The sequence below is a fragment of the Dermacentor silvarum genome, chromosome 8, assembly GCF_013339745.2.
Source record: "Dermacentor silvarum isolate Dsil-2018 chromosome 8, BIME_Dsil_1.4, whole genome shotgun sequence".
NCBI classification, from domain to species: Eukaryota; Metazoa; Arthropoda; class Arachnida; order Ixodida; family Ixodidae; genus Dermacentor; species Dermacentor silvarum.
Genome location: NC_051161.1, coordinates 8163727 through 8182932, shown reverse-complemented (window position 1 = coordinate 8182932; position 19206 = coordinate 8163727). Strand labels below are relative to the sequence as shown.

Here is a 19206-nt window from a genome sequence, read left to right as displayed (position 1 = left end):
ACGGCGGCTCTTCCATGATCGATGCTCCCACAAGAGCCGTGCGCTCGTGGTGCGCGCAATCAAAATGTATGCAATACAGTAAATTATTACGCTACGCTTCTACCGTAACCATAAAAACGTAGGTGCAAAGTTGTAACCATGCCGTAGCGCCCCTGATTTCTCGTTTCTCTTGCCGTTACTAGCGGTACACGGTTCAGTTTCGATTCTAAGTCGACCCCCCAACATTGGATTGCCAAATTTGAAAAAATGGGTCGACCTACAATCGTGTAAATACGGTATACACGTATCGCTTATAGTGCAGTTGCGGGAAACGAAATACTGGTTACAGTGCGGCTGCCTTGGAGTACGGAAGTCAGCGGAGACGGCGAACGCTCCCTTCAAACGGGCGCCCCAAAGAGTGAGTGCTCGAGGAAGAAAGAGAGACGAAGGGGAGGAGAAGGGCACGTGATGCAAATGAACAGCCAGTGAGGCTGAAACCAGAATCTTGAGTGCGAGAAAATATCACGGTGCGCATAGCGAGCGAGGGCCACGAAACCATAGAATAAAGACCAACAATAAACAAAAACTGCCAACGCCGGCCAAGGCTCGCTTCACGATAACGGCACTAAACGAAACTTCAGGGAGGGAACGGGCGGCGCCGACACGGCACAGCGAAGGGCGCACGCGGAGACTGTGGAATGTGAGGGAGGAGGGCAGCAGGGAAGCGGTTTTCGAGCTGCCGCTTCGGAGGCTCCCCTCGCCCTTCCTCGTAGCTCCCTTACTTCCGACTGTCACCGTGCTCGCCCGCAGGCGCCGCCGCTCCAGCCGGCCCGGCGCCAGCTCCCTGAAGTTTCGTTTTCTGCCGTTATCGGGAAGCGGGCGTTTGCTGGCGTGGGGCAGCTTTGTTGGCCGGCCTGGGACAGCGCAGCTGCTTCCCTCTGCGCCGTAGCCGCTGTGTGCAAGGTCAACACGTGACTAAAAAGTAGAGGAAGCATAAAGGAGAAAGAAGGGTTCACTGCCATTTTTTACGCGTGGCTACGGTAGCGTGGCTGAGACGTCGGCCCGTACACGCATGTTTTGGCGCAACGCAGAATCGGCGACCTTGCCATTTGAGAGAGGGTGAAATTTCTGCCGCGTTTATATTTTTAAAATATTTTTTTGTTCGCGCGCGACATTAGGGGGTCTCTCCGAAGCTTTTACTCTATGGCGGTGCTTTAGCAATGCCGGTCGGAGGCGCCGCCACGTGATTTGGTTCGAATTAACGAGATTCGACTGTAAATTGAATGCAAACGTTCTAGCCGCATTCCTCGACTGTCGCATACGCGTGGCGGCTCGGTGCACATGTTTTGTATATGTGCGGGCCTTGAAAATTGTTGCTTTGGTTAGAGTGCGGTACCGCTTATAGTGCGAATATTCGCGATTCCGGCGACTTACGTTATAAGCGGTCTACACTGTATATAAAAAGTAGCGTCATGCTTTGAAGAATGCCGCCGCCTCCTCGCACACCCTGTCCGAGGCCGACGCCGCGTCGGTATTGGCCTAATGGCATCACGTGGACCGTCGCGCCGCCGGGCCCTGGCTGCGTTTGTTTCGATCACGCTCCATCGCCATTTTCGCCCAAGAAGCGTCTACAGACTGGCGAGGAGCACAACGATAGCGGCGAACAGTCAGCGATCGTCGAATCTGAGCAGTGGCGAAAGATAAACAAGTGCACGTGGCAGTGGCGCACCGACGGGGGGGGGGGGGGGGGGGATTCGGGGGTTGTAACCCCCCCCCTGAGGCCGCCTTAACCCCCCCCCCCTTTTGTTTAACCCCTTTTCTTTGCTTACGCATTTGAGTACTGCAACTAAGATGTAAGACGCGCAACCGTCTGCACACTCGCAAAAAGCGAATTTTTTTGACAATTTCCCGTGAAGAAATCGAAATTAGTGCTGTTTAGATGGTATTGGTAAACTGTCAACCCCCCCCTGGCAGAGATCCTGGGTGTGCTACTGGCACGTGGTTCAAGCGGTGTAGGCGGTGCAACGGTTGAAAAAGGAGCGCGAGACAGAGGAGAAACGAGGAGGAGGGAAGGTGGAGGAGGAGAGTTTCGCTACTTTTTATATATAGGGGCTTTAGCACGCGTGCGTCTCCCAATCTTGGAGGCTATAGAGCGGGCCACTGAAAGCCAAGCCTGGGCAAGGCAGCTGAAAATCCAACATGGCGGTCTCCAAGAACGGGTAGCGCGGCTTGGAACGAGCGATTTAGTCCGGAATATCGAACTTTGGGACCTAAATTTGTCCGAGAAATCGGTCGCGAAAATGCATTAGCTCTATGGGAACCTTGACGATGCATTTATGAAGTCTGGAATATCCAACAACTCCGAATTTTTGGAGTCCGAAAAATCCGTTGGCGACTGCATACATACTAATTTTGTGTCAACGAAGTTCCGCCACAACGAAATTTTTTGCGCATCCTGTGAATTTCGATGTAGTAGGACTCGACTGTAGGACAAAACAAACTTGTATTAAAAAAAAACTTATTTTGTTAAATTTCAGAGTCTACTATTCCTACTAATCTATAACTGTGTAAGCATGAATGAAACATGTTCAGTGTGAACCCACAAATCGCATGGTGACGGGCCTTGCATGCCGCTGCCACATGGGTGTTTCCGCAAAGTGTGGATGTGGCATGTGGTGGCTTTGTTAAATTCAAGCTTATGTAAAGGTCCATGAAAGTGGTGGTTGCGGTCGGATTTTTTTTTTTTTTTTTTTTTTGCCGCCTGTGGAATCTTAAAATCCTGTTGGGGAAAAGACTTTGTCTACAAGTAGACAAACCCGGTGGTGTAGCATATCCATTTTGACATCCTATCCCAGGTGTCACTCAGTGGAAAGTTTGAGAGTCATCCTTGCTTTCTTATGGAATGCGTATCGGACCGGATGCCCTTTTGCGTTATTGAAACCGAATGGCGATCTGCTCTTGCCGATAACACAGAGCCGCAGTTTGCATGAGACATCCATATGCGCAGCGAGTAATATTGAGAGCACCTTGCTAATTTTTCATACATGGCATGTACTACTGCCCTTCAGATACAATATCTTGACTGACAACATCTGCTAAAACAGGGCCCTTTCAAATTTGTCGGCTACAAATATTTCCGACTACGTGGGAAGTGATCACGTATCTGTAAGGAAAAGCGCACTTGCGGGGGGCACGGCGCAGCGCAGCGTCTGATATATTAAATGTGGGGGTGAAGGGGAGTTCAATGTATGCATAGTATCTCAGTATACTATTGCATGGGATTTTCAAGGCGATTTTACAACGGTTCTATTCATACAATAGTTCAAAATATTCGAGTTAAATATATCCGGTATCGACTGTATTGGGGGCGAGGACTTACGGAGTCGCCATCTGTCGGAAGCGACTCGCTTGCGTAGTATGAGGGATAACGTGACGCGATCCTCATAGGTTTGGCTGTCGGTGCTCAATACAAACATTACTCGGGAGCCCCCTGGCCATTTCTGTAAGTGCTCTCCAAAGGAGGGAAGTTTCTTACTGTCAAAATAATAATCTTGGGCAAACAGAAAGCGCAGAATAGTTTACAGGCACTATCTCTACGAAATGGAGCATAACAGAAGGATATCTCAATGCAGCGATCGCACGCGTTCGCAGCGACCGACTGCGCATCTGTATGCGTATCTGCGCACACTGTTTCGCTCGCATTTTTGCACCGTGCCGTGAGCTTTAGGCTTCAGCATATGAACATTTGACAGTACACAAGCAACCACTGTTGTGTGGACGCTATCAGAGCTGTTCAAAAATAATTTCGTTATAACTAGGGACTTCGACGTTATACGGCCACTCGAGATGTGCCATCGAGACGAGTCATTTTTTTTCTTTTAAATTCTCGGACGTTTCAATATCGTTATTACTCAAGTTGCTTCGCACTGTATGTTTATCGGCCTTTTTTTTTAATGTGCTTCTTACCGTTCCCTTTCCTTTCTGGTGAACTTGTCAGTACCTAGCATCAACAAATTTTTAGACCAAATACAGTCGAACCCGGGTATATCAAAGTCGCCAAAAAACGTTTATTAGTTCGATATAGGCCCGCTATAGGATTTGATGACGCAAAGGCACATACCAATAAGAAAAGTACTTTATTAATATGGTGGCTTACTTGCGTGCCCTACTTTGGAACAAAATAGTCCTGAATTTTCTTCTGTTTCAACGACTTCACTGCCTGTGACAGCATGCTCGCCTCCACGTTGTCCAACGAGTCGGAGCAGCTGAGGCCGCAACCTTCTATATTCACGCAATAGCGCCGGACCAACGCAAGTGCACCAATCACTTCGGAGGATGTAGGCAACGGGCCATTGTCAATTTCCTTATTGCTGTCGCTTTGGCTCGTGGTCGGCACGACGTCTGCAACGTAGTCCTCATCTTGTAGCTGGCCCATGATGGCGACATCATCAACACTGCGAACTCGTCGAATGTCGATCCGTCGATAGCACCCGGGAACTCTGCCAGCTCGCTCCAAACATCCTGCGGTGTGGTGTCTTCAGTGCTGTCATCGGAATTTGGGGTGTCATCACCAGGCAAGAAAAAATGGCGCTCACTTGTACCGCCTCCGCGCCTCAGAGAAAGCACGACGGCCTCTGATTGGCTGTAAGCGCTGCGAGCAGGCCAGGATCATTTTTCTAGGGACCACTTTTTCTAGGGTGGCGCCAGCAGTTTTCCCCGCCACCGCGAGGGAAAGCCAACTTGCTGGGGCACTTTTGAGGCACATGGAGTTTGATATATCGGTTGTCGTTGCTATTTTCGTTCGATGTAACAGTAACTTTTGCTATATATTCTCAATGTAAATTTACCGTGTTTAGAAATTGTTTGATATACGGGATAATTTGATATAAACGGGTTCGATATAGTCGGGCTCGACTGTAGTCATGACATTAACTGGTCAGCGCTCGCGGGCGAGCTTCTCAGTGCGCGCTTTCTGCTACTCACCGAACATTGCAGCCCCAACGCGTATAGCACAAATCTTCCTCGTGGAAGTGCTTGCTACACACCCAAGTTATTGTCGATGGCTGCTTGCCGTTTCTAAGTTTCGCAATCCAAGCTACACGCAGCTTCTTGGCTTGCGGGTACGTGTAATGGCTGACACCGGGCTCCGTTGCATACGTGTCCGGCACTGCGGTACCGAGCAGTAGCCTACCATGTCAGACGCTTTCAAAGGCAGCCACTACCTATTATAGTGCTTTCAAGTGTTGTCAAGGAGACACTGGAAGCGGGAAAACATCCCCCCAACCACAGTGCAGGTGGGACTAAACTTTCGCTTTCCGCTCTCTTCGGCGCTTCCGAAGCAGACGACGTGGCCGCTATGTACACGTGATCCCTCATACCAAGTCACGCCGATGGTGGCGCCAGCTTTTCCAGTGGTGGAGCTCGCCCCCAATACATCAGAGTCTGAATGTATCACTTGGGAACGTTGTGGAAACGACGAAGTATCAAAGGGGATTCTCCTACATAGGTGTCTATGAGCTCTTTACTGGGACAGGGCTTTAGTGATATTATACTCGGGTAAATGTATGAACGAGGAACGTTTCAGCGGATTTCTACTGCGTCAAACTATTTTGTAATCTCCTTCGAGTACGAAATATCCGGGATCAACTGTAAGATCCTTCACAGCTGGTCACCTCTGGGAGTGCGAAATTGTAGCTCGTGATAGTAGTGCTCTAAGTGCATAGTGTCAGACTACTTAAATAAACTGATCATGGTTCAAGTTTATATTTTATCTCGTAGTATTTCTTACATGGTCGGATCCAAACACGACAAATGGTTCACAGTACAAACAGTGACACGCTGTCTCATACATCTTGCAAGAGTTAGCAACCAATGTGCATTCTGGATTAGAGAGCCTCAAGGCCGTGTCAGCCGTCGCCTTGTGCAATCTAGTGCCTTGCCGCGCATGCATGCTCAGCCTGCAAAAGGACACCAAGCGCTACTCCGCAAGAAACACGGTATTGCCCCAAGTTAGTGCAAATGAAACAGGTTTATTTGCCTCCGGCAACACCCATCACTGCACAAACTTCTGGTCCTGGGGCAACACGGGAAGCAAAGAAGCTCCCGTGTCAAGGGTGAAAATACAAAGGGTGCTGCTAGCACTGCATTGCTGGAGGATGGCTCCCCATGACACGCTGCAAAAGGAAACATGTTTCCGCGGCTATACGGCATACACTAGCGATGACCGATGGGCCTACTCGTGAGAGCTGGGCAATCTCCGTTGCCTTGGGCCTCCTATAAGTGTGACACGAGCACTAGGCATCATTCTTCAGCTTAGCGTTCGGAAAAGGAGTTACACCAGGCGTTTACCGTAGGTACAAGGCACTGTAGAAGAGCTCAAGTCCAAGTGATGGCCAAAACAAAGCTGCATGAGAAGAAAAACGTGTACGCAATTCAGCAATTATCAATTCTATTATCAATTACCACTCAACTGCTGCTGATGTTGTTGTGTAGCAGGAGAACCTTCTAGTTGATCGAGCTTTGAGAATTTGGAAGACCATCAAGTCAAGCGCCATTAAAAAGTGCTTGTGTGAAGTGGGCATTACAGCTGTAACATCACAGGGTTGTGTTTTCTGCCCTCGTTTACCACATTTGTAAGCAAGGGAGATGACAGCAATGTTCTTGCTCTCTAGGTTTCTCTCACAGTTGTGCCGGATAGTCCTGTGAAGCTGGCACCTCAGCAAGACCCCATTATTCCTTCTGTGTCGAACCAATCCAAGTCCTCCTGTCGGAACCTGCTCAAGTACCTCAAATTGGACCTAACTGTGAGTGCATGCCTTGCCAGTGCTTTGTCGTAAGGATTTGCCAACCATGCTAAGTAGATTGATCTTACCGTGTTCATAGCACGGGCACATGCCACATTATTCATAGCAGATATCAGTGTGATGAGCCTACTGAACCCAGGGCTGTTGCTCTGACGTAAACACCATTTCTGGTTGATTTGATAGTTACTATATAATGCTGAATGTTTGTTCTTTGAAGTTGCAGTCTCTAAAAGAGGGGGGACGCTGTTTTAAGTTCATGTAGTGGTTGCTTATAAACTCTAGTGAGTACTTTAATAACTTCGTGAAACAACACTAAGACAACACTAAAGCAGTGATTCCACTCCTGCGCCAACTGCGCCAAAGTGCGCCAATTGGGATTTACTGCGCCATCCTGATACAATCGACGAAAATTGCGCGCCAAACAGTCTCGGATTTGACGACGTCTATCGCCAATTGCACCACCGGGGAATTAAAACGTTCAACGTGACGACAGGGCGAGCCTTAGTTGCAACCTTAGCTGCAAACAGGAGACGAGAAAGCTCTAGCGCGTACGTCCCAATTAAGGTCACTGGAACCTGGAAAGTACGGCAGCCCTTTTCTCTTAGCCGCCGCGCCGCCGATTGGTCAGTTGCCGTCAGGTGATCACTTTCCACTATAGATGGCGGATCTAAGCCGCGCCGGAGGAGATAAGCTGACAGACATCACTCGCACATGCCGCGCGTACGAGTCATCAACGAGGTCATATTTTGCATTTTGTATAATTTAGTGTATATGTAACTTTCATAGACTTAAAACAAAACGAAAGGAAATGCCCGGGTGCTGCACGTTCGGGTGCAGCAACCGCCGGGAGTCCCGGAAAGCGCTTTTCGCGATACCAGTTAAGCGGAAAGAGCGACAGCAAGCGCCGTGCTATCTCTGGCTGCACCGGATAAAGAGCGACAAGTTCACTCCCACTTGGTGAACTTGTTGATATCGCAAAGCTGAGAAGCTCCTTGCGGTATTTCATCGAACTCTCTAAATGCCATGTGATGGAAAAGCTTCTTCGCGCATTTGCTTTGAAGACTGCGGTTTGCCTTGAGTAAACAAAGCGAGGAGATGCTCAGAAATATGCAGAACCGAGCAAAATGTGGCTCGAAGAGCGACGGAATACGGGCGGCTGTGTCAAAAATAACAGTGTAGTGAGAAAACCACTGCAATAAAGATCGATCGACCTGTCAATGTTGAAAATTAAAATATAGATTTTCTCGTGTGTTGTTTAAAACAACACGAACATGACCTGCTTAATTCTGTTTTAGCATCCCTATTCTTGTAGTGCAGTCAGGGACCGTTTATTTTCGTAGAAATAGATCTGTATGAAACATTTCGTGCGTGGTTAAATCAGTAGCAACGTTAGAAAGCGATAATATCCACGCGTATAAACGATTTTGTGGCAGCGCTTGATACCTAGTCATCCGAAAAAAAAAAAATCTTGTGTGACACAAGAGCATCGGGATCGCTTTGCATTTAGAACGGGTGGCGCACAGTTGAGTGCTTCACTTTCCGAGTGCAGTAGCCGACCGATTTTCCGAACTTCGCGGGGACTGAAAAATCGAGCAGTCCACAAAACCGAACAGTCCGAAGAACTCCCCCCCCCCCCCCCCCCCCCAAGAGAAAGAAATTATGAGGCTTAGAGCGGCTTAAGAAAAATGTCGCACTTTCGCTAAAAAGGCGGAGCATCGATTGCGATAGCCAATTAATAGACAGCGATACGAAGTAAGGATGTTAGTTTTATCGGCCATATAAAGTTGTAAATGTGCACTTACTAACTAAATAAGCACGGTGTCACGCGCGCACAGGTTACTTGAACACATCTCGCTCGATGACCGCGGGCATATCGACCTTCGCGCTGTCTATTCTGTCGGTTCAACGCGAACGTCGAAAAAAAAAAACGGCGCATACGAAGCTAGTGGCACTCGGCGCACGCCCTTTGTACCCATCGCAGATCGCGGGCGCACACTTCGGCCACATAGCAGATCGCTTTCAAGATACGGTGCCTGCGCGGCAGCTCCGTCGGCAGCCGCAAGAGCAGAATGCAACCATAGATGCAACTCCCCACAGTCTCCGCCGCCTTCTCCCCGTGCCCCGCGAGCGAACGAAGTCCGCACGCGCCTCCGGCCGCCTTCCTCTCTCGCGTGCGTGAGAATAAATTGCGGTTGCTGGCTGACCCTCGCAAGCTTTCACCCGCACACAGCGTACGGACCGAACAAAAAAAAAAAAGAAAGAAAAGCAAGTGCAGCTTTTTAGAACGTTTTGTCTGCCAAGGAAGAGCAGGCATGGCCTCGGAGACGAGGAGATAGCGTGCGTGTATTGAAGGCTATACAGGAGGGCACTGGAAGCCAAGCCAGCGGAAAATCCAACATGGCAGCCTCCAAGATCGGGTAGCGTGGCTCGGAGTAAGCGATTTAGTCCGGAAAATCGAACATTGGCTCCTAGATTTGTCCGAAAAATCGCTCGCGAAAATGCATTAGCTCTATGGGAATCCTGCCGGTACATCTATGAAGTCCGGAATATCCAACAAGTCCGAATTTTTGGAGTCCGAAAAATCCGTCGGCTACTGTACTTGTAATTTACATCGTATCTAGCTAAACGAAATGCGGTTTTGTTTGTGGATTTCACAGGGCCCACTGCGGCAGCCATCGTGCTGTTCTTCACTGTAGCAAGCCTAGAAAACCCGAGGAAGAGCTGCTTGTCTTTTCCGCGCAGTGTTGCCTGCGCAGTGTTGCCTGCGCTCGCTCCGGCGGTTGCGGTACTTTCAAAGTTCCAGGTTCCAGTGACTTTAGCAGTGCCACGCACGGCGCCGGCGCGGCGTCTGCCTTGCAAGGCGGCTTGACGGCAAAGTGCGGTTTCTGCCGAGGCTCGCGGCTTCAAGGTTAATTGGCGATTCATCGGCGGACGTTATCTACTCTGGAAACACAGCTAGTAGCTTGTTTGAAGCGCAGCATGACGTACGTGGTTATAATAACTGCGTGCCGCCAATGTGTCCATCATTTCTGTTTCTGGATATTACCGATGACATCTGGGAAAACTAGCAATATACGAAATGATATCAATTTGTGTCTATATGTGTTGCATGCACACAAGTGCATTTTTTTCTCCACGAGATCTGCAATAGATGGAAATGTTTACGAAGCTTCTCGTGAGAACATAAGAATTATTCAGGTAATTGAATGTAAATTTCAACTCGCTTTTTCGAAATACTTCAGTATGTGAAAAATCAGCTGCTCCAAGCTGCTCCAAAATGCCAAATTGCCTGCTCCAAAGTGCTCCAAAATGAAATTTCTGATGCTCCAAAAATTGCTCCAAATCATAAGTCCGCAGTAGCATCACTGACTAAAGGCATGCATAAAACACATGGAGGTGCTATTAGGACTGCAAACTGTGTACCTTTTTCTTCAAGATGGCATTTATCGGTGCCTTTACTTATGTCCTAACCTTGTTTCACACTGCTCACATACAGTGTAGGAAAGACCATGCTTTTTGGAGCCAGAAATTAGCCTAAATATTTTTTGTCTCTTCTTTGCTCAGATTAGTGTAGAGCATTTATTCTTGATTGATTTAGCCTTTGCCATAATCACCATAAGCACTTAAAGGAAATATTTTTTCTCGTTTCTCTAAACAGAATTTCTGGCGGTGTTACCATTTTGGAGTGATGGTATCTCCAACTATACTTTTATATTGCAATAATAATTTTGTTGTCAGAAAGTTAGACAATTAGAGATTGCAGTAAGCATATAATATAGGCTATACTAAAGCCACGGACGGTCGGTGCAAATCTCGGAGGCTTTGCTTCACGTCATGGCTACCATACATCAACCATAAATCTCGAAGGCTATATGTTTTTGCATTAAAGAGCCTGAAATGTGCGACGCAGAAGAGCAGAAACGGCGCTAGCGCACAACCGAAACGAAGCGGCGGAGTCCGCATGGCCATAGTCAGCAGCGGAAATCGTGCGTGAATGACAGCAACGACGCAACGCTTCGTGCCTATTTGTGCCTTTATTGCGTTTACCGCCGCGCATAACGCGTTGGCCGCGGGATTTCATAGTCGCCACCCATCATCGCGTCGATAGCTGCCGCGGTTTCTTTCGCAGCGGTTTCGTTTAGTTTCGTTTTGACTCAATGCGCACGTCGGCCGCGTGCCTAAAGAGCTGCCTAGTGGCCAGTGGCGCAACGACGGGGGAGGGGGGGGGGATTCGGGGGTTGCACCCCCCCCCCCCCTGAGGCCGACTTAACCCCCCCTTTTGTTTAACCCCTTTTCTTTCCTTACGCATTTGAGTGCTGCAACTAAGATGTAAGACGCGCAATCGTCTGCACACTCGCAAAAAGCGCATTTTTTTGACAATTAATTTCCCGTGAAGAAATCGAAATTAGTGCTGTTTAGATGGTATTGACAAGCTGTCAACCCTCTGGCAGAGATACTGGGTGCGCTACTGCTAGTGGCCATCCATGATCGCATAGACAGCGACCGCGATTTCGTCTGAAGTTGCTGCAGGGAACGGTAGTTTCGTTCTGACTCGGTGCGTGCGTCGGCCGGGTATGGTCACACTAGCGGCAAGTTGCCGCGCGTCAGCGCCTTGCCGCGAAGTCCACCGTGGCTATCGCGTCTCGCCGCGCGGCAGCGCGATATGATCTCGCGCGCTCTCGGAACGCGGAATCACCGTGGGCGAAAAGGGTGCGATCGGACAGCGTCCAGAAATCCCTCGATAGAACCGCGAGAGACGACAATCGTCGATTGATAACCCGGCGCGGAACGGCGGAGGTCCGGTTGCCATTGGCTCCGTGACGTCACCCTCGTCGCGCTCGGCACCCTCGGCAAGCCGTAAAACCCCCGATTCCTGCCGCTTTTGCCGCGCGCGTCATGATGCGTTGCCGCTCGCGGCATGACGCGGGCGTTTTTGCCGCTATCGTGGGCAAAGTCGCCGTTCATAATCGTGTCGATAGCGGCCGCGGTTGCGACAAGCAGTTGTTTCGGTTTGACTCGGGGCAAAGCTGTCGAGGATGAAGCGCACCGGCTACATCACGATGGACGTGCGATACGTTGGCTGTGAGCTTACTGGCGAAAAAATTATCGGGATGTGCGCGCGGTAGTGCAAAGCGTGTCGGAAATGATGGCGCGCGCCGCAGACGTGCTGCGAAGGAAGTCGCGAGGCCTCAATCGCCCCTGCGAGAGCTAATCAGTCACGAGATGGCGAGAATTGCAGCTTCCGCACTGCTTTTGTGCTAAATAGCGAAAGGATTTGCTCATACATTATACTAATAAAATCGTGCTGACGTAGTAAGCATTTGCTTATTGTTTTCGGCATACCCTGATAATTCGGACATTTTTTTTTTCAATCCCGTGAAATTCGAATTAACTAGGTTTTACTGTAATATGTAATATATACTGTTCAAACTATTCGATTCGAAATTATTTGACCAAATCAATACTCGCTTCGAACCTCAAATCCACTAATCGCCCGTCCCTAAATTAGCTGTAATTTAATTGAAAGGGAACGAAAGCTGTGGTAATGGAGGGAGGGAGGGGAGGTGACGTTTAGCTGCGCCCCCAAATGCGTATTTATATAAAAATGTGAGGCGAGAAGGTGGTAAAGACTTCGGACGCTGCTCGACAAGTGTCCCGTTCGGATCTCGTCGAAAACTTCGGAGCCGCCCCCAGAGGCACAGGCAACAGTCACCAGCGCCGTGCGCGTTCGGTGCGAACGCGGGCAAAACGCCGACGGCGTCGACAACAGTTCGGCGCATTGCTGGTGCTGCTGCATGTCTAAGTTTATGCAGCTGATCGATAAAACTACTATCCTTACTCCGTAAAGCTCTCTACTAATTTGCTATCGCAATTGATGCTTCGCATTTTTTAACATGCTTACTAAAGAGTGACAGAGATTGCAGTAAGCATATAATATAGCTGCCATACTATATATATATATATATATAAAATGTTAGGCCTAACGTTATGAGACAGGAAGAGAGCGGTGTGAATCAGAGAGCAAACGGGGATAGCCAATATTCTAGTTGACATTTAGAGGGAAAAAATGGAGCTGGGCAGGCCATGTAATGCGTAGAATGGATAACCTGTGGACCATTAGCGTTACAGAATGGATACCAAGAGAAGGGAAGTGCAGTCCAGGACGGCAGAAAACTAGTGATGAAGTTAGAAAATTTGCGGCTGCAAGTTGGAATCAGCTAGCGCAAGACAGGGGTAATTGGAGATTGCAGGGAGAGGCCTTCATCTTGCAGTGGACATAAATATAGGATGATGATGATGATTATATATAGTTTAGTAGATAGCCAACCTTTAAGCAAGGTATAATTTCTAAATTTGTTTAAAGATATTTACTATGCAAAAAAAATTGAATGTATATCCTAAATTAGCACATTAACTCGGCAAGTTTTATCAAAATACCCAGAAATCATTAAAAAAAAGTTTGTAAATGCAGGGCCCCCCCAACCAGCCCTGACTAAAGTTTTGATAGGGCTTATAAGACATTTGGAATGGCTACTCTAACGTCACTTCAGTTATGTAAAATAGTAGTTCCATGTTAGCCCTAGTTTCTTGTGTGGTTGATGCCTTTTCTCTGTTGGGTAGTGCACCTACCCGCCGGGGTTCCTTAGTGGCTTTGGTGTTGTACTGCTAAGCTTGAGGTCGCGGGATCAAATCCCGGCTGCGGCCGCCGTATTTTGATGGAGGCAAAATTCAAGAACACCTGTGTGCCGTGCATTATGTGCACGTTAAAGAACCCCAGGTGGTCTAAATTAATCCAGAGTCCTCCACAACGGCATGCCTCACAATCATATCATGGTTTTGGCTCGTAAAACCCCAGAACATAAATTAAATTTAGTGCACCTTTCATGGTGTAATGAAGTAATCCTGCTAACTGAAATAATTTCTTGTATGGCTGTTACAATAATTAGTGAACACTCATACAATGAAATTTCTTTCTCGAAAATCTGATACTTTTTACTAACGTGCAGTAAAATAAATGGACAGGCGATAACAGTCTTGCAGAATTTTTTTTTTAATGTAGACAAATTGACAAGATCAGAATTTGTAGGCATTACTTCCGCCAATTTTCTAAGCTTGTGATGTGCACACATTGCATGGACGTCCATGGGTGTTTAGAAGTTAAGGGGGGATGTGGGTTCTAAAAACTTTTTTCTTTAGTTTTGGCTTTATCTGAACTAAACTGCACTGCTTAGATCAATTATTCACGCTGATTTCAAATCTATAATTAGTTTGTTGATAGTTACTCTAGTTCAGAAAGTATGAAAGTCTGAAAATAAATTTCATGAGTACTTTTTACGGGGCTTTTTGGCAATTTCTCCTTGTTAAAGACAAAAAGTAAGTGCATGACTTTAATGCCAAAGACTTGCTCTAGGGGGTGATGCTATTTTTATTTTTTTGAAAGCATTCTAAAGGTAAGAAAGCAGACCAACATTGACTGCGAATATATTTTTCTTATTTTCATTCAATATTACTTTTGATTGTAATTTATAAAATGATGCTTTCAATACGAACACACTGATACCAAACTTGTTATTGTCACTCCACAATATCATAGAAAAAAGCCCCGTAAGACTGAGTGCGGTGTGTAAAAACATCGAACTGAGAAAAACGCATTTGAAGTTTAGACAGCTGGAACTTTTTCTAAAATCCAGCTACAGCAATATTAATGACATCATTTTGTAGCTCTATTCTTCACAGGAATGACTATACTAAATAGTCATTCAAGCTTTTGTCATTCAAATAGTCATAGTCATTTAAATAGTCATTCAAGCTTTCAAGCTATACTAAATAGTCAACAAGCTTTTCCCAGAAAACTGGGAAAAGCTTGTTATAAAGCCATGTACTGACCCTAAACCAGCATGAGAAACTACATTTACCACTTCATGTGCCCGTTCCAGTGGCCTGCAAGCTTAATGAATAAAAAAATTGTATAATAAAGTAGCCATTCCATAGACAAATAAACTTACACAATGTTCAAGTCAAAAGCATGCACGCATGGAATATTTAATAAATGGCCTAAATTGATTATATTCATTCAACAACACTTTGATCTACAGCATGCCAGGGCTGTATATGCAGGGTCCTTTGCTGGCTTGTGCTGTTTAGAAAGCCCAGCCTTGGTAGCACTACTGTCTAGATGCTCATTTTGTGACTTCAGAAACCGTTGCGACTAGCAGCTCGAATTTCCGCTCAGTTGCGCACTGTGATGCCAGACACTCCTTCTAGATCGCCGCATTTCTCGCGCGCTCAGCCGACTCGCCCACTGAATAGTATGCCATATCAACGTGGTCTTGGATGTCGGTAGACGCGCTGGCTGACGATCCGATGACATCAGATGGGCCAGAGTTATGCCGAGTAGAATCAACAGCGACGTTAAATGTGCCGCTTTGGACGCAACAAGTGGTTCCGCGCGTGCCGGCTGTTCGGGCAGGTTAGGTTAGGATCGCATCTTCAGTCGTGCGTTCTATGGACACTTTCATTTCTTTCCGTAAGATTAACACATGATCTTTAGACGAGCGGAAGACAAAAAGAGAGTGTCTGAGCCGCGTGAACGCGAGCGTAGCAGATGACCACGAGAAACCGGGAGCAACGGAGGATTGAGACAGCGGCGCACGCAAAACAAAAATAAAAAGCAAAATGGCCGCCTCGGTGGCCGCACGAGACGGGGGGCTCGCCTTGAGTGCATGCGCGTTCCGCCCAATCAGAGGCCCGAACCACCCTTCGGAAAAGCGGCGAGAGCGGAACAACAACATCCTGAGATAGCTGAATGAAGAAAATTTTTACTGTGCATCAAAAGTATTAATTAATTGGGTCCGGATGTAAAATGACCTTGTGTTAATGCTGACATTTCTTGTTAACTGCAAATGAGCTCAAAATGACTTTCAGAGGGCGTAGTTGGTGCATACTTGACACGATTAAACCTTTATCGACAAGTGTTGCCTACAGACAACGTACCAGAAAAAAAGCTTTTCTTGCCGAGTTTCAGTATTGAGTATGAAGTCTTTGGCTTAAATGTCTTCAGCCAACACTGAATAACAGGCCACACACGTCATTTTTTGGTTTAGAGCAGAAACACTGGACGAGGAAGGAGCAGTTTGGCACACAACTGTCTCTTGAAAGCAAGGTCTGAGGAGAGAGGCCAATGCAAGATATCGAGCTGCATTGGTGTCACACATGTGATGTAAAGTAAAATAAATGCACACTTATGGTTCACATAAGATTGGAGCTGTCGATACAAATTGAAAATGAAGCCTTAGGTGGTTTAGGGTGAAGCCTACTTGCAGTTTTCTGCCTGGGATTTTCTCCCTATTGCTGAAAATTTCCAGAAAGTATTTTTTTCTTTTTGTTGATTATGCGTATCCTTGATGTGTTTTGCACATTTAGATAGAAAATAACCATTTTCTTTCTGGGTTTTTAAAATATGTCTCGTCCTTAACTCTTTTCGTACGTGCCCATTGGGCATTGTTAGCCCTCTATCGATGGTTTGAAACACCGCTTTCGAGACCTTCCGCGCCGCTCACGGACATACTGCATTGTGATGTGAAGGAGAACTATATTTTAATTTTTCAAGTAGGGTAGTTAGCTTTTTCCCCGCCAGGTGGTGATTATTAAACGCGCTCCGAAGTTTCGCGATTGTCAAAGCAGAACACAAAAATGTCCAGCTCCGAAAACGGGGCGTGCACTTCGGAAGATCGCAGATATTAAGATTCCACTGCCTCTGCAACTGATCTTATCGATACATCGAATAGCAGCGAGTCAGAGGATGCTGTCTTTTCATCGGAGTTTTCGCTGTCTTTTCGTCGGAGTCTGAAAGCGACGACAACGCAAACCAGCCCGGAACAACGGCGGCCGCAGCTCGGCATGCCAAACTGAAGTGCTTGCAGTTAAATTTTTGTAGCACAATACCTGTTCAATGAAAAATTTAGATTTTTTCGGAGATAGTACCCAATAGACGGCAATACATTTTGTATATCTCATAATATTCGTAACTTTTTTTTCTTAGTAGATACATGCGTGTCTTTACAAACTTTGTTTAATTTTATTGCACAATCTTGATTTTAACAATTTATGTTTTTTATGACATACATCTCGTTAATAAAACTTTTATGCGTGAAAAGTGCATTGATTTTGCTTTCTGTTTATGTATTACATTAAATATATAGTGCATTAGTTCCTTCAGAAAAGAACATCTGCCATAACATACAAAAAACACCTATTTTCCCCTTGGTAGGGAAAGAGTAAAAGGGGAAAGAGTTAGAAAAACACGCACCACCATACCTGCCAACTCTCCCGAATTGTCCGAGATCCTCCCGAATTTTTCTCGCATCTCCCGATTGTACGGACGCGACCTCAAATCTCCCGAAAAATGGCCGCCACTTTTTTTTTTCTTTACGGCCTGTAATATAACCATGCGAAAAAGCAGCGCGGGAGCAGTTCGTCACAAGCATGCACCATGAATCGTGGTAGCGGCCGCCGGCACCACCACGAACACGAGCACCTGCAGCCGACGGGCGCTGCCATATTGGATTTTCCGGATTGGCTCGTCTCAAGCTGGGTCGAGCGTTTTGAGCAATAAGTCGTTATATGACCGTGAGTGCGCTAGGCTTCAGTTGCCTTTGTGAGGTTGTCGAGTGTAGTGCGAATGCCGAACTACTCTTTGTTTCCCTGAGTTTAGTTGGAACGATCGATGGCACTTTGAAAAGCCAAGAATAAGTACCGTGTTTTCCGGTCTACTACTTGCACCTTTGTAGAAGACCCCCCCGTCAGAACGGCAGTTTTTCCAGAAATAGACGTATATAAGTCGCATCGGTGTATAAGACGCAGCTGTTCGTTCGGTACGCGAATAAAAAAAAAATTACAGGGACATTTCACTCGGTGAACGCGGGTCACGCGGAAGCATATGAGCGCCAGATATTTCCACTTCAGGCGCATGTCTGCCGTCGTGGCTGCCGCACGATGTTCCGTATAAAGTCCAAGGGCGATAACATCGTCCCCGCGCGCCATATGCTTGTATGCCGTATGCTTTATGTGCGAGTAAAAAGGCCGTTTCACATGTTGCGACTGGAGCGAAAAAAATCGGTGCGGTCGCACGCGTCGCAATGCAATTTTTTGAGGGCTCATTCGCATGACTGCGATTTCAACAATGCGACTGGTGTGACGCCCAGGGTTGCTTGCTGCCAGGTTTTGTCGCACATGCCGCATAATTCCTTTCATGTGAAGAAAAAGATGTGCACATTTTAATATAATTGACCTCTCTTTATTAGGACCAAATAATATGTGCGTTATGTAATTTAAAAACGCTTCAAAGTTTAATTTGTTTTGGAGTGCGCAACAGTGGTTTATGAAGTTCAATACGAGGAGAAATGGCGGACGTAAACAGCTGTTCGCAGGTGGTCATTCAGCGCTGTGTGCTGTATCGTGTGTGTTTTATGCCCGTGTCGTTCTTCGCGGTACAACAAATTACAAGAGGGCCTATCAACAAGCCCCTATAGCTGTTGTCATCGCATATGCAGTATTCGGAATTCGGCTGCAGCGAAGTCGTCATGTCAACACAGAGACCCTTGCGCTACCCATGCTTAACGTCAGCTTCTGAAAAAAGGATGTGTTTATATTGCTCGTGATTGTGCATAAGCGGTTCCTGCTCCTAGCAATATTCTTGCACCAAACTTAGCAGCAAGCACCAACCCAAAAGCTCACGTCTGCCCCTGAAGGAAGCTGCAAATGATCTGTGTGTAGTTACTGAACGTGCAATGGAATTTGTGTTGTGAACGTTAGTCTTAGCGCCAGCCTGGTTCGTCCGTCGCGGCGCGTGTGCTGTAATTATTCATACAAGTGCTCTCTGAGTATTTCGAAAAGCGTAAAAGCCGACACCACATTTCTTTAGGAGCTGCATGACTTCTGATACTACGCATGATACTACGTACTTGTGTACGTAGTATCATATCATTCTGACAGACATGAGCATAGTCTATTTTCTCGTCCTGTTTCTTGCGCTCTTAGTGTGCTGTGAATCTGTATCAAGAAGCTTAAGCTAATATGCTGCAGTCCGTAGCGCAGCCGCGTAGCCCCACGGCTAACATTAAAATACCTTGTTAGGAGTACGTTTGTTTGTCAAAATCGTTTGTTTGTTTGTTTAACAAATTTAAACGCTAAAATTTTGTATTCATAGTGGCAAGTGTAAAGTAAGAAGCTATCGAAACTATCCGCTGATAGCATACGTGTGCTTCTACCTGCTTGAGCACATCATCTCAAAAGTGAGGCTGAAAACCCCAGATAACCAAAAAGATATGCAACTGGAGCAGGCAATATGGTTCCTTTACTGGAAATGAAAGCCAGCATCCCAGTCTGTTAAGCTAGTCATGTACTTAAGCTATATTAGACGAAT

At 46.8% G+C, this 19206-nt stretch overlaps 1 protein-coding gene across 1 annotated transcript in view; it reads left to right on the top strand.

The window, feature by feature from the left end:
• LOC119460586 (structural maintenance of chromosomes flexible hinge domain-containing protein 1) overlaps nucleotides 1–19206 on the top strand; it is a 229955-nt gene that overhangs the window by 161712 nt on the left and 49037 nt on the right. The window contains exon 37 of the mRNA XM_037721595.2: nucleotides 6651–6782. Within this exon, the coding sequence (XP_037577523.1) occupies nucleotides 6651–6782 (132 nt within the window). The remainder of the gene's footprint in view (nucleotides 1–6650; nucleotides 6783–19206) is intronic.